The sequence below is a fragment of the Equus quagga genome, chromosome 11 (assembly GCF_021613505.1).
Source record: "Equus quagga isolate Etosha38 chromosome 11, UCLA_HA_Equagga_1.0, whole genome shotgun sequence".
NCBI classification, from domain to species: Eukaryota; Metazoa; Chordata; class Mammalia; order Perissodactyla; family Equidae; genus Equus; species Equus quagga.
Genome location: NC_060277.1, coordinates 87029500 through 87045306, shown reverse-complemented (window position 1 = coordinate 87045306; position 15807 = coordinate 87029500). Strand labels below are relative to the sequence as shown.

Here is a 15807-nt window from a genome sequence, read left to right as displayed (position 1 = left end):
TTTCCTTGTCTACGAAGAGGAGCCAGAGGCGCAGAGAAGAGGAGCAACTTGCCCGTAGGCGGCGCGATCAGAGCCTGGGTCTCTAATTCCCAGGCGGCGGCTCCGGGGCAGCCCGGCTCGGTGGGGACGAGAAGGCCACCTGGGTCCGGAGCGCCGCCTCGCGTCTCCCCTGGAGCGGGGAGCACCGCCTCCGCGCCCGTCCCGCGGGGCGCGTGGCAGGTGCGCGCGCGCCCCAGGTCCCCGCCCCGTGTCCCCCTGCCCCGGTGCCCCACCCGGCGCCCTGCCGCGGCCAGGCAGGCACTCAGCCTGGGCCGGAGCCCGGGAAGCGCGCGGGCGAAGAGGAGGAGCCAGGGGCCCGAGCGGGTGGAGCCGGGAGCCCGAGATCGGTGGAGTCAGATTTCCTGGGCCCGGCTCTCTGCGGCTACCATGGCGTTTGCGAAGAGTCACCGGGATCCCTATGCGACCTCCGTGGGCCACCTCATAGGTAAGGAGGCACGGAGGGAGATGCCCGGGTAGGCTTTGGGGAGCGGGGCGTCCCTTCCTGCTGGACTCCATTCTCGCCTGCGGAGGACAGAGTTGGTCCAAGTTTGAGGAAAGTCGCTCCCCTCCCCCTGCAACTTTCCTAGGGCGCTTGCATTCCACCCGGCCTCGGAGGCGTTTCCTTAAGCCACTCTTTCTAGAACCCCCTTCTCAAAATCTCCCTCCCTTTTGATCTCCTGGGGAGTGGACCGAACAGGTGCACCACGCATGGGATTCAGGCGTGGAGCGTTTGGGTCTCTACAAGGAGAAAGCGTAAACTTTTTGGCCAGGGGAAGGCTATTCATAAAATGCGTTCACTCGAAGGCGCAGTATTGTTCTGTCCACTTTACAGAGGGGGGAAAGAAGGTTCAAGGCGGTTAAGAAGTGATGTGACCTCACTGTGACAGGCAGGTCTCTCCAAACCATTTTTCTCTGGGGCCAAGCCCTTACAACCTGAGTTACTTTTTCTTTAAACAAAGAGAATGAAAATGCTCGGCACTGGAGTGAGGAAGGAGGGGAGCAGATGAGCGATCTGGGGTCACAGGAGGCCTCTCGAGGCCGCTAGGGACCGCGCGGGTATCTGCCCAACTCATTCCTGTGGTTCTACTCTGAATACTGTCCTCGGCAGCAGAGGCCAGTGACTGGACTGTTTTCCCAGTGCTAGGTCGCTCCTCCGTTTTCTCCCCGTGCCTGCCTGCCTGCCTTGGGAACCGGGTGTGGCACTAGTGCCTGTGGATACCAAGCAAAGAATGATAATATCTGGAACTTAGTGGGGTTGAGGAAATCGTGAGAACCTGGGAGTTATAGTGAGGAGGCTGAGATTTGGAAAGTTTTGGCTGCAGCTCAATTAACTCCTGTGTGACATGGAACTCTCCACTTAACCTGAGCCTTAGTTCCCATACCCTTATAAAACAGTGAGAGTAACAGTCCTTTGACGCCAGGGTCCTTTCTAGTGTTGCTGGCTACATCCCTATTGAATATCAAAATGAGCTCTGAGCAGAAATGGATTCAGACTGCATCTTCGTAGGCTGCTTAATTCTTTAATGCAGTAAACATTTACAAATGGCCAGCTGTATGCCTGGACCTGGGTGAGGTCAAGGTAACGCTTGGCCTGAACCCTCAGGGAACACAATCTTGTAGGGAAGATGGACACAGTTTTGTAGTAAACATAATAGGGTATCTTTACAATGCAAGAAAAATACACAACACCCAAAATTTCTGAAAAGGGAGAAATTAACTCTGTCATGGCTTTTGAAGGGTGAATAGGAGTTTTCTAGGAAGATGGGTAGGTGAGAGGAACAGCAAGGAATCTGGCAGAAGGAACAACAGTATGTGCCTAAACACACTAGGTTGGTTAGCTTTGTCCATTGAATGCCAAATTCAAATAGCTTCTTTTCTAGATGGGAAGCAGGCTGAGCTTTGGGGTTCCCCCAACCAAACCCTTATTCTTTCATCCCCTTCATTATCCTGTTTACTTTTCTCTTTGTTCCCCTGGGACCTCATGTTTTCATGCTGAGGGATCTGCTTTCTTGTAGTCCAGATGTTAAGCTCGTTCAGGTTGAGCTCTCTTTTACCCTCCCAGAGAGCATTTTGTATTCTTAAGGGGGCCATCTGGAGAGGGCAAAATATCTGATTGTTTAGTAATGGGGTTCCAGGCCCAGGAGCATTCAGGTCGGCCTGGTGTAGCTTTGGTTGGTACAGGTGCTGCTTAAGGACACAATTTCAGTAGTTCTGATCATTTCCTCAGTACTCCCTCCAAGGAGAATAAATGATTTTTAAAAACAAACCAAAACTGACATCAAACAACTTAGGTTTGAATACTAGTTCTGCCTTGTACCAGCTGTGTAGCCTTGGCTAACTTTCTCAAGCTCTCTGAACTTCTTTTTCTTCATCTCTAACAGTGGGTTCAGTGAGATTGCATAAGAAAATACTCAGCACAGTGCATTTCACCTTGCACGTGGCTGCCCGGGAGGTGAGTACCTGTCCTTTGAAAGGCAGGCGGATGGAGATTTAGGGGGCCTCGCCTGGCCCTGCCGCCAGGCGTCATGCCTGCAGTGTTTGTTAATAGGTCACCCGTTACTGTTGCAACAGCAGCACCCTGAACTGGGTGCTCACTGAGTCCTGAGTTACTGGGAGTTGCTCAGAAAAAAGTCTCTTGGCCTTTTGGTGATAGAAACTTGACAGGACTTGCTGGTGAACCGCGGGCAGATTGTTTCAGGAAGACCAGACGTTTCTTACTTTGTTGTAGCTCAGACTCAACACAACAGCTCTTTCTTTGTAGAAAAGGCTACATTTGCTGGAGTTCAGACTGAAGATTGGGGCCAGTTCATGCACATCTGTGACATAATTAACACTGCCCACGACGGGTGAGTACAGCGTGTGGTTCATGCCCTTTGCCTCTGATAAGATGCATCAGAATTACAGCGCATTTTCCCCTGCAAACTCTTTGGTTTTCTTGTTGAAAGAGTGTTTTCTGTACCCCTTGGGCACCTGCTGCCTTTTGAAGGCATGGTGTGGTTCAAATATTAGAACAGCTGCTTGTTTCAGCATGTGGAATATTTGAGAAGCCATTATAATTTTTCTCCTCCTTGCCTTTTCCTTACTAGTTTCAAGTTTTGTCTCTGTGAGGCTCAGATTCCATGTTATTTCGAGAGAGACTGTTCTTTAGACATTCCCTCTGCTCTGATTGCCAGTATTTTATGTTACTGTAACTGAGAAATATTATCAAGAAGCTAGTGGACTCCTGGTGGTGACCTGTCCCTGGGCAATGGTCATTACTAACTAGGAAATAATCGACCAATCTTTTTTTCTCTCCCTGTCACAAGACAGTTTTTCTTTCAAGTGCCAATTCACCCTTGTTCTTGCTGTATTCTTTTTTTTTTTTTTGGTGAGGAAGATTTGCCCTGAGCTAACATCTGTTGCCAATCTTCCTCTTCTTGCTTGAGGAAGATCGTTGCTGAGCCAGCATCCGTGCCAGTCTTCCTCTGTTTTGTATGTGGGCTACCTCTACCGCTTGGCTTGATTAGTGGTGTGTGGGTCCACACCCAGGATCCTAACCTGTGAACCCTGGGCCACTGAAGTGGAGTACGCAAACTCAGCCACTGTGCCACTGGCCCCACATACTGTATTCTTAAATGATATCCTAACGTTTATTATACTTTTTAAATTTTAGAGAATTGAAGTTTTTAAAAAGAAATCATTAAGAAGGCCAACTATTTTGTGAATTTAGTCTGAATTACAGGTTGTTATAAGCGATACCATTCTGTTAATTTTCCTATGCATATTAAAGTGATAACTGATAGCATAAGAAATTTAGTTTATGTTGATGAAGAAAACGTTACACTTAATTGACTATATCGATGAAAAAGGCTTATGGTTAGTACTTTAAAGTGTTTATGGTGTTTTCCCTATAATCTTGTTTACCATATTTGGGTCCTCTGTGAATCTTTTCTTCACTGATAATACTAATTTCTTCACTGATAGTACAAAAAGGGAATCTCAAAGTAAAATTATTTTTCCTTTTAAAACAGTATTTTTATTCTTTTAAACTTTTCCAAGAGTTTAATCTTAGATTTTTTATAGAATTTTTTAGAAATATGGATAATATAATATTTTATAATAGTTACAATTTTATGAAAGCATATGTAATACTGTATAATTATATTATCATATAATAGAAATTCTGTCCACACAAACATAACAAACAAAATTGGAAGATAATATGTACAAAGGATTTCTATCTTTTTTTTTCAGTTTTGAGAAGTGACATATAGCGCTGTGTAAGTGTAAAGTGTACAGCATAATGACGACATACATATATTACAAAATGATTACCAAGTACATTTAATTAAGATCCGTCACTGCATATAGTTACAAAAAAATTTTTTTGTGATGAGAACTTTTAGGATCTATTCTCTTAGCATCTTTCAAATATACTATGCAGCGTGTTAACTGTGGTCATCATTTGTACGTTACATCCCTGTGACTTATTTATGTTGTAACTGGAAGTCTGTACCTTTTGACCATCTCAAAGTAAATTTTGACCCTCTACTTATACACAGTTCTTCCTTTTGTAACGTAAAATTGTAGCATATCAGGAATTGACCTAGTTAGTCATAATTCCTCCTACATCCTTTTGCCTATAGGCTGCTCAGGAAATACTAATAGTCTTAATTAAAATGGGTAACCTTCATTGTTTTGAAAATTGCATTTCCTATAAACTGGTTCTGTACATTGATGGAAAGAGATGGATATGAGTACATTTTACGTGTAGTGCTTTCTAGGTAATACTCTTATGTAACTATATTATTTGATTCTCACAAGGGGGAGGGTGGTGGTGTCTGCTGAGATATATGAGGAAACAGGCATGAGAAGTTATATGATCTGCCCAGGGTCACACAGCAGAACCAAGGCCTCGATCTTCTCCTTAGACGTTCCTCTTTCCACAGTGCATATTGCTTTTCAGACACTACTTGTTTTCAGTGACGCCTAAGTTGATGATTTCCCGGTATTTATTGCTGTAGGCCAAAAGATGCAGTAAAAGCTTTGAAGAAAAGGATTTCCAAAAACTACAATCATAAAGAAATCCAGCTTACCTTGTCAGTAAGTACCTTAATGTTATAATTAAGAGACTGGGATTTCCCAAGCTATAGTGACATTTTTAGTTTTGGGTAAAAAAAATATATAGATGTAAATATCCTGAGATAATTAATAGGTTAGCAAAAAGTTATTTACAGTGTGAATTAAAACTGTTTATTGAGAATTGCTGAATTGAGAGTTTTGTTAATTGTAATAACATTTAATCTTGTGGGAAGAGAGTGTTTCTGGGAAATCAGTTTTCCCAGGTCAGGAGATGGAAACCGGTCATTAAAAACTTATAGATACTGAGCCGATCGAGAAGCGTGTGTGTGTGTTACACATCGGGAGAACTGAAGTCTTGAAAGATGCCTCCCCATTAGCTTTCCCCCTCACTTGAACTTGTGGAATTCTGAGATGCCGGCAGCTCGTTAAGTTTCAACCAAGTTCTTCTGCTTCGTATTATTTGGAGAGTGTTCTTTGTTGATTTAAGCAATTCTTTTATGCGCCATATTGTCTGTGATTTGGGTGTGGACACTCGTTTGACTTGTTCCCATTTTCCCCCCATCCTTGGCCATATGAGCTCTTCAGTCACTTTGGTGAGTTGCCCTTTCTCCTTTGCTATGTTTTGCGAGCCCTGCGTGCTGCCTGAGAGTGAGCTGTGTGGCTTTCTAATTTCTTCTGCATGCTTTGTTTGCTCAGCCCAGCCCCAGGCCATGCATGGTTATGGCACCATTCAGCCGGGTCACACTGCTCTTGGGGACTTTGGCAGTTTTTCTCAAGAAGGCTATGGGGCAGAGGTGAGGGCAGCTCTCGTCTTCTAGATTCTTGGGGGAGAAAATTTATCACCTCTTGCTTCCTTCCAGAGTAACTGAGAAGAATTGAATTGAACAGTCTCGATGATGCTATCACTGAAGAAACCCTTCAAGTTGGCATCTGAATCGAAACTATTTTTAGAGGCATTTTCCTCCTTCACCTTCTTTTGACCTCTTCCCTGTCCTTTACTCATAGCAGCCACCTCAGGGAGGTCACAGAATGGAGGGAACTTCAGTAGAAGTATCACGACAAAGGGTCCCTAATGGAAATAAACCTTTGCCTGGAGCCTGATTGATGCTCTTGACAGCTCTGTGAAGTAGTTGTGTTATTAACTCTATTTCACAGATAAAGAAACTGAGACTAAGTGAGGTTGTGATTTTTTTTCCCCCACAAGATTTGAGTGGCATAGGCAAGATTTCAACCTGGTCCTCGGATTCTAAAAGCCATGCCCTTGCCCGGTACTCCCTTGCTTCTCAGAATAAATCAAGCCCCTTGAAAGAATGGGCTACTGTTTTTCATTTGTGTCTTCAACTCCTTGGTATGTGCTGCAAGACCCAGTACATCAGTGTATCAGGTGTCGACTGAATTAATGACTGAGTGTCCTTCAGCCCCATCCTACTCTCCTAGTATCCAGGAAGACTCAAAGGCTAATGGAATGTACTGTAGAGTTGGGGTAGAAAGATATGTGGCTGTGCCCTACAATGAGGTGAATATAGGATCCACTAGCCTTCCCAAGGCTGCTGGAGGTTAGGAGAATCGACTGAGGAAGATAGAGGCAGACAATGAATTTCCGCCACCTTCTGTATTTCAGCCTGTGGTATCTCACCTTCTTACAGTTGTTTATTCTATATAATGGGTTTGTCTCTTTCTCTGTTGTACGCAGCCCTCTTGACATTTCTGTGGTTGCATCTCATCCATATCTTCATATCTTCCTTCATCATGGTTCCTTCCTTCTGAGGATGAACCAGGACCTTGAGGAAGCTGGGTTATTCCAGAGTGTTGTGTCTTCTGGCCCTTCATTGCTCTTTGGGTTCCCACTCTTTCTTCCCTTCAGGTAGTCTGAGCTCTCAAGACTTACTACCAGCTAGCTGCCTGTTCCCATGACCTGTTCCACCTCATAACTGTACATCCTCCACCTTGTGATTTCCACAGCAGTATGTGAGAACAAGCGCACCTAAAACCTGGGCCAGGATAAAGGTGAGAGTCACAGGTTGGGGATCAGACTAGCCCCTCCTTGTTAGGGTCAGAGTTCATTAAGGTACCTACTTCTTGGATTTTCTTTAAATAGGGCTTTGACTCCTGATTAGCTTCATGCAGATGTCCCCAAGTTGTCTATTCAGTGGCCTGCTCACCTCACCTCAGACAACTCCATTATGGAGATATGTTTAAGGCCTCAGAACTGACTTTAATATTAACTTAAGCCAGACTTAATTATGACGGAAATTAGTCACAGAAAGAATCATCCAATGTCTGTCAAAGGCAATTATATGTTTACCAATAAACTCTTTAGAAATGAATCCCCACATAGGACATTTCCATTTTATCACTATGAAGTGATGAGAGCCTGTCAAAGTTAATTATCAATATTCTTTTTTTTTCTTTTGAGGAAGATTAGCCCTGAGCTAACTACTGCCAATCCTCCTCTTTTTGCTGAGGAAGACTGGCCCTGAGCTAACATCTGTGCCCATCTTCCTCTACTTTATACGTGGGACGCCTACCACAGCATGGCTTGCCAAGCAGTGCCATGTCTGCACCCGGGATCCGAACCAGCGAACTCCAGGCCGCCGAAGTAAAACGTGTGCACTTAACTGCTATACCACTGGGCCGGCCCCATCAATATTCTTTGTATTATCTGTCATTTGGGTTCCCCGTGGACTTGTTAGCCTTGATTAGGCCTTTGATGGGATCCGACTAGACTGTGATTTCCTACCATCAGTTGGTGAAGCAGTTCTGTCAAGAAGCCAGTGGTTTTGTTTTGTTTTATAAAAAGCGTTTTGTAACCAGGCTTTATAACTCTTAGCCAGAGGCTAGCCTTATCTTGAATGAGTGAATTGTGATAACTCTCAGCAAGATGATATTATTGTCAAATGGAAAGTGGTTGAACAGATTCCTGGGAATCAGTTAATTAACAGGCCTTTGTGGAGCACCCCCTAGGTGGTGAGATACGGGGCCTTGAGAATTAGAATAAAAGGCATTTGTTTCTCTAGGAGCCTGTTGTCCAGTAAGCTCATCCCCTAGGGTGGCCTTCTCTTGGTGTGGTCTCCTGCTCTGGGTGACCCCAAAGCCTGGTTTACCATGCTTGGCTTTAGAAATTTTTTGTGAGAACTAAAACTACCAAGTAGCTCTTTCTCTTCCAGCCATTCTGAAAAGAATACTTATACAGCTAATCAACATATTCTCCCCAACAGGAAGTTATCCGTGGAAGAGATGATCAAAATAGTTACCATTTACTAAGGTCCTGCTGTGTGTCAAGCTCTTTATATACTTTATATTCACTTAAGCCTTATAAGAAGTCTCTAGAGGGAGGTATTCTGCCCATTTTGCAGATGAGGATACTGAGCCTTGGTAAGGATAAGTGACTTGCCCAGCCAAGCACAATAGGAGGTGGGTGAAGCCTGAAGTCGTCACACTTAGTCTCTGACTCTTAGGTTGTCTATCCTGCCTCAGGTTAAGGTTTCTTGGTTGTCCTCCTTGGTTGTCTTGGTGTCCTCAATACATACATTGCAGTAACACCCAATTTCAAAATGTATAAAAGCAATGTATTTAATTTTTCCCATTTGCCACAACAGGTTTTATTGCTTATCTGAGTGGGCTGGGGTGAAAGAGGGACTGGTGACGTAATGGAAGAGGTGATATAGAAGTCCTTAGTCCTGACAATCTAGATTACAATGGGAAAACACAAAGGGCATGATTTGTGATCTCTAGATGTTAACATGTTAGCGTTTCATGTTGACTCTTTGATTTTGTGCAGGTAACCTCCTGGGACTGTTACCCATGACCATAAAATCTTGGTGCTCCAGAGATAAAAATCGGTTTGTGGCATAGTTAGCAAGAAATTCCCCATTCATTTAGGGAAAATGAGGCTTGGAGGCTAGATATCTTGTGTAAGACTGCGTAACCAGTTGGATGAAGTATTTCTATAAATTCCCTTTGAACTAAAGGCACTTTTCCTCTCAACGTTTCACCAGAAAAACTCATCATAATAACATATCAAGCAAAAAGTCATTTGTTATTCAACTTTTCAGCTTGTCTTTCTCTAGACAACTTGCGTTAAAATAGATTCCTCTTAGTAGATTTTGGATTTTGTTTTTAGTTTCCTTTGCCTTGAAGGTCGTCCCTGTGCTTCACAGAGCCGCATGTGCTCAGCATCTGTATTTTCTGATCGCCTTCTTAGCCACATTGTCCTTAAAACTGCAGCTTTCATTCCTCATCCCTTCTTCTTTTTGTATTGCCGTTAAAGTGACATAATACAGAGCATGGCGTGAAGTCAATTTTCAGGGCTGCTTTCCTGCAAAGATGATTATACCTGTCCGGTTGTTTTATGGTTTCTGTAACCTCTCTAAACCGAGGTTGAAGCATAGAAACTACAGATTTAATTTTGTTTTTAGCTCCCTTTTAGAAATCCACTCTCTGCAATTCTTCACTACCAGCTCATTCCTTCTCAGCCTGACTTCTGCTCATGTTGCTTTATTGAAAATGCTTTTTCAAGGTGACTAATGACCCCACTAGTCAACACACCTAGCTGAGTTTTTCTCAATCCATATTCTTAATTGTTTGACACACCCTCCTCCCAGAAACTCTGCCCTCTTTCGACTTTGCCAATATTGCGTTCTTTTTATTTTATGCATCAAGTTCTCTTGCTGCGGGGCCGTGGCACAGCGGTTAAGTTCGCATGTTCCGCTTCGGCGGCCAGGAGTTCGCCAGTTCGGATCCCAGGTGCAGATATGGCACCGCTTGTCAAACCATGCTGTGGCAGGCATCCCACATATAAAGTAGAGGCAGATGGGCACGGATGTTAGCTCAGGGCCAGTCTTCCTCAGCAAAAAGAGGAGGATTGGCAGCAGATGTTAGCTCAGGGCTGATCTTCCTCAAAAAAAAAAAAAAATTCTATTGTTGCTCTTCAGTTGCCTTTATTGAGTGTTCTTGCAGCCTGTGTGATAGGGGACCCCCATTGCTTCAGCGATTCCTCTTCTCTGCTCATCCGAGGCAGCCTGAATTTCTTACTTTTGGCCTAACTCTCTCCTGGACTGTAGCTGTGCATGTGCAGCTGTCGGCTAAACATATCTGCTCGAGTGTCCCCCCGTCTTTTGTCTTGGTCGTGTTAGGCTGCTAAAACAAAATTATAGCCTGACGGGCTTAAACAATGGACATTTATTTCTCACAGTTCTGGGGCTATAAAGTCTAAGATCAAAGTGCCAGCAGATCCAGTGTCTGGCGAGGGCCCACTTTCTGGCTTGTGGATGACCATCTTCTCATTGTATCGTCACATGGCCCAGAGAGATCATCTCTCTCATCCCTTTGTATAAGGGCACTGATCTCATTCATGAGGGCTCCACTCTCATGACCTAATTATCTCCCAAAGGTCCCACCTCCCAATACCATTACATTAGGGTTTAGGGGTGTCAATGTATGAATTTGGGAGGGACGAAAACATTCAGTCCATAGCACTTTTAAACTCAAAAATCTAAACTTCAACCCATCATTTTTGCCCTAGGCCAAATCATTCCACCCCATCCACTTCCAAATTTCCATCGAAGGTGCCATCAGTCATGCAGAATGACAGCTAGTTAAATTTCGATCATCTTCTTTCAACAAGCATCCAGTTGTTGAGAGTTCCTCCTTCATGATTCTCTCATATCTTTCCCTTCCTTGCCCCACATCATCCTAGTGTAGGCCTTTCTGCCTCAGGCCTGCACTAGTGGGTCCCTACTGGATTTCTCCATCATTCTAGGTTCTTTTGCCATCCATTTCCCTTTGTAGAGTGTTGCTTGAAAACCTTTCCAGAGCATTACTTTGCACACATTAACCTTTCTCTCAAGTTCAGGATAGATGGTGATGGTATGATGGTGACAAACTAACAAGAACCCTCAGTGGCTTCTTAGTGCCTTCAAGATAACGTTCAAACTCTACACTGCCACACAAATTTCTCTACAGTCCAGAAGATGCCCCTCAGACTTTTCCATCCTACCTCCCCCACATCCCCAGTTTGCCTACGTAAAGAAGCCTCTACAAACCAGAGTACTTATTTTCCTCGTCACATCTCAAACACTTTGTCAGCCGTATATGTGTGTTTAATACCATCTTCCTGTCTAAAATGTTGTTCTACGCTCACTCATACTTTTCTTAATTTTCAAAGCCCAGCTTAAGACCAGCCCTTTCCAAAAGACTTAAGACCACCTGGTCCTAAATGATCACATCTGCCTATAAAGGTCTATTGCTAAGGTGACTGTGTAATTTATCATCCAGACCAGGACATTTTTGACAGTGAAAGGGGGTGTCATCATTGATAAGGCCAGGCCAACTGAAGTAGAGCAGGACTTCTCTGGAAAAGCTGGGTCATTTGTTTTGTTTGCACTTCCCACTGAGCCCTTGGCACTTATTATCTTGTATTCTTATTAATGCTCTTTAACTATGTCCTGACTCCCCAACGAGTCCATCCTCTAAGCAGTGACATGACGCCTTGTACTTCCTCACATTCCTAGAACCTAACTTTTTGCCACATATTTTGGTAGATACTAAATTCTGTTTGTTAATTAGAATACTGCAGGAGATCATTACTTAGCAATTTCTACCTTATATTTAGTAGGGGGTTTTGCCAGAGAGAGACAATGTTTAATTTTTCTCTCCAATTTAGCTTATTGACATGTGCATGCAGAACTGTGGTCCAAGTTTCCAATCTCTGATTGTGAAGAAGGAGTTTGTTAAAGATAGCCTAGTCAAGCTGCTGAATCCCAGATACACCTTGCCTTTAGACGTTCAGAATAGAATCCTGAATTTCATTAAGGTAAGTCTGTGGTATGCCTTATGGGATGGTACATTTCTGAGATTAAAGGTTTAATTACATTCCTCCCAATTCAGTGATCCTTTATAAACCTGGGATTGAACCAGGAAGCATTGTTAGTAGTTTATTTTCTGTGTAATAATAACTTCTTGACATTGGATGGTGCCCTTTTTATGTAGACATTGTAGTCTTTTTCCCTTCTTTTCCCTCAGTTTCTATTTTATCCACATCAGGTAGGAAAGAGAGTAATGTGTACCTCCATCTTGCAGGTATGGAAACTATGCCTGGAGTAGATAGCCGACTACTTTCAGTTATTTGGCAAAAGAGCTACCGAGGCTGTTGTAGAATCTTTCTATTAATTCTGGATTTAGTACAACAACAACAACAAAAAATTGGTAGTATCTATTCCAGGGTCTCATTAAAATGTTGAGGTGTGGGAGTCTGATGATTAAAAATATTTGTTATTATTCTAGTCTTTGAAAATGTACATTTTGTCCATGGCATTGCAAAATAGCTTACAGAAAGCTGAGTGAGGTACATAATTGTCACTCTCTCATTTTCTGTCTCCAGCTTAAGAGTTTTGTTTTGGCTGCTGTTTTAACTCTGGAACTTTCCATCTCCTGAATTCAGACTTGGTCACAGGGTTTCCCAGGAGGCGTGGACGTAAGTGAAGTGAAAGAAGTGTACCTTGACCTGCTGAAGAAAGGTGTTCAGTTTCCTCCCTCAGAGGCAGAGGCTGAAAGAGCAGGACTCGAGGTAGGAGGCCTTTCTTTGACCCTTGTAGAGTAAGATAGTGGATTATGTGGGTCTTTTCTCATCGAAAGGGACAACCCCAGCTCCATCAAGCTTAAGCTAAAAGGTTAATTTATTAGAAGGTTATGGTGATTTCTCACAGAATAATCAAGCCACGAGAGAGCTGGTGTTAGCTGGATCTTTGGAACAGCAGAGAACCAAACACTCAAATGCCCTGTTACTTGTCTACTTCTCTTTGATCGTCAGCTTCCTCCTTCTCTCTCATTGCAGGCTAGCTTTTTCCACATAGTAGACAACGTAGCCTCCAAATTTTCGTATTATAGCTTTACCTTTGTCAGCTTCCAAACTCAAAAATTTTGGAGAAGGGTCTCATCGAACTAACCTGAGTCAGTTTTCCATTTCTGCACAAAGCAACTGAGGTCACTTAAGAACATGGAGGCTCCAAATGAAAATCATTTGGATATAGTAGAGGAGGGGGCAGTTTTCAAAAGAAAGGATTGATGCTAGACAGGCCAGGGTCCCTACCATAGGTAGTCATAAAATAAACTTCTTATTAATACTGTGCCCTTGGAAGAGTTTCTAGATGTTGACGTGTATTCATTCTCCAGTTTGCAAATAATTTGCAAGGTTTTGAACTTGTAACACTTTGAGTGGCTGATTATAATTCAGCTCCTAGCTTTCTGTGATTTCCATAATGTGAAACAGCAGTTCTTCCCTTGTATAGATGAGTTCTGCCTTGGTGGAATAAGCAATTGAAGTGTGTACCAGAAGTCTGATCTTTGAGGAAGCATTGTCTTGAGGGCCAACTCTTCTATTTGTGAAGGCTGCTCCTGGCCATTAGCCTCCTGCCCCATCCTATTATCCAACCAGGAGCTTGCCCACTGTACCCCTTTTCTGTCTTCCTTCCAAGGCACAATATAGTAGAGGCCTAGGACCTTGCTACTCAAGATGTGACTTGGGGTATAATCTGGGAGCTTGTTAAGTATATTCCACCCTCAACTAAGTCAAACTCTTCATTTTTACAAGATTTCCAGGTGACTTATTATTCCTTTCCAGAAGCACTGGCCTAGAGCCCTGTGCTTTGGGCTCTCTACCCAAGGTTGGAAATGCGGCATCGACTCTGGGAGTATTCACTGGTGGAGAAGGAGATGCCTTGCCAGCTGTGGCTTAAAAAGTCTTGACACAAATTGTTTTTAACAACCCAAAGAGAGGGCAGCACTAATCTCACATGGCAGTTTCTCTTGTAGCCTCTTGGTGTAACCTAAGAGCATTTTATTAAATTTCAATTTAGTTAATAATCATAATAGCAGCCACCTGTTATTGAACACTTGCTCTGTTGTGGGCACACCATTGCTTGGCACTCTTCTCAAAATGCTGGCAGGTTGTACACTTGATGACTGACTGTGGACTAACACCCCCCACTCAGGACTTTGGTTGAGAGAAAGTGAGTGAGTCATCTGAATGGACAAACAGCTTGGGTGGCTACCTTAATTCAAATAATAATATTTGCATATTTCATATTGATAGACTTCTCAGATCTCATCGAATCCACCAACCCCTGTTCCTAGTGCACCAGCTCTTTCTTCTGTAATTGCTCCCAGGAACTCTACTATCACACTGGTCCCAGAACAGGTAACGATAGCAACAACTGTATGTATTGATGATTCTTTCTAAGTTCTAAGCACTCTATCTACAGTTTGTTTATTCTTCTTAACAACGTTATGAGGTCAAGGTACATTATTACCCTCCTTTTACAGAGGAGGGACTGAAGCTTAGTGATACTGTGTGACTTATCATGGTTCACTTCTAAGAGGAATTATTCCCATGGATTCTGTCTCATTCTAAAGCCCACGCCTTTAACAGTTGTGCTCAGCTGGCGGCTTTCATGTCTTGGTGGAGACTGGGCTGTGGAACGGATCTTGCATCCCCCAGCTGATTCCTATTGCTGCTGATAGGACTGTCCAGATCCCATTTCAGAGTTCAGTAAGTGGTCGCCTTATTACTAGTATTAATTGTGCGGCTGAATTACATTGACTTGTTTATATCTGTTTATCAGAGGTCCAGAGAAGCCATTCTGATGTGAAGTTCCTTTCTGTCCCGCTATAAGGGAACTATCACTGAAGACTCTGTATTATTATTATTCAGCATCATATAAAAATTCATGTGGCTAATTCCTTTTAGAATTTAATCCAGAAAGAAATAAAGTGTTTCTCTTTTGGTTCTTCCTTCCCCAATGCCATGAGAAATATAAAACCTTTTTTTTCTCCTTTTTTTCCATTGGTTGCCAAGAAATGCAGACTAACATTTGCCATTTTGTCCAGGTTCCTAGTATAGGCACCTTCCCCCTTCTCCATGTTGTTTCTCATCTGGCTGTTTTCCCCCTTCATTTTTAACTTTCCTAAAGTGTATTTTTGAATTTATTACAAGTGATCTCAAGTCCTTTTAGAATGTGATAGATTATACATTTGTAAAGTAATTTTATGTATATTTATATTCATTTAAATATAAATTTGAAAATGTTAAATTTTGCAAAAGGATCGTCTCTTCCAGCAGATGTCTCCAAAGAGAAAGAAATAGGTTACCATTGTTTATGTGTCATGTATACTGACTGGCAATCGTGTTGCTCTCTCCAGATTGGTAAATTGCACAGTGAGTTGGATATGGTGAAAATGAATGTGAGAGTGATGTCCACCATATTGATGGAGAATATTCCTGGATCGGAAAATTGTGAAGACATGGAGCTTCTGCAGGTGTAGTATGATTTCAGAGATGCCTATAGTGTCTCTTAAAATTATTCTCTACGGTGCCAACCCGGTAGCTCAGCAGTTAAGTTCACACGTTCCACTTTGGCGGCCCAGGGTTCACCAGTTTGGATCCCGGGTGTGGATATGTCACTGCTTGGCAAGCCACGCTGTGGCAGGCATCCCACATATAAAAAAATAAAAAATAAAAAAAAAAAGTAAAGGAAGATGGGCACGGATGTTAGCTCAGGGCCAGTCTTCCTCAGCAAAAAGAGGAGGATTAGCAGCAGATGTTAGCTCAGGGCTAATCTTCCTAAAAAAAAAAAAAAAAATTATTCTCTAAACTTAGAGGCTTGGCGATGGAAGATGCGTTAACATTGTCTAATCTGTCCTCCTGCATCT

At 43.0% G+C, this 15807-nt stretch overlaps 1 protein-coding gene across 4 annotated transcripts in view; it reads left to right on the top strand.

Moving 5' to 3' along the window:
* Positions 1-243: 243 nt before the first annotated feature.
* TOM1L1 (target of myb1 like 1 membrane trafficking protein) overlaps positions 244-15807 on the top strand; it is a 61767-nt gene continuing 46203 nt past the window's right edge. Inside the window, exons 1-7 of one of the 4 annotated variants that reach the window (XR_006890585.1) lie at positions 244-484; positions 2801-2885; positions 5043-5121; positions 11765-11914; positions 12542-12667; positions 14192-14296; positions 15298-15414. Coding sequence is in view for 2 of the 4 variants with exons in the window: in XM_046675300.1 (XP_046531256.1) it covers positions 427-484; positions 2801-2885; positions 5043-5121; positions 11765-11914; positions 12542-12667; positions 14192-14296; positions 15298-15414 (720 nt within the window). In the remaining 2 variants the exon portion in view is untranslated. The remainder of the gene's footprint in view (positions 485-2800; positions 2886-5042; positions 5122-11764; positions 11915-12541; positions 12668-14191; positions 14297-15297; positions 15415-15807) is intronic. The other 3 variants (XR_006890586.1, XM_046675300.1, XM_046675299.1) reach the window with 3 other exon arrangements.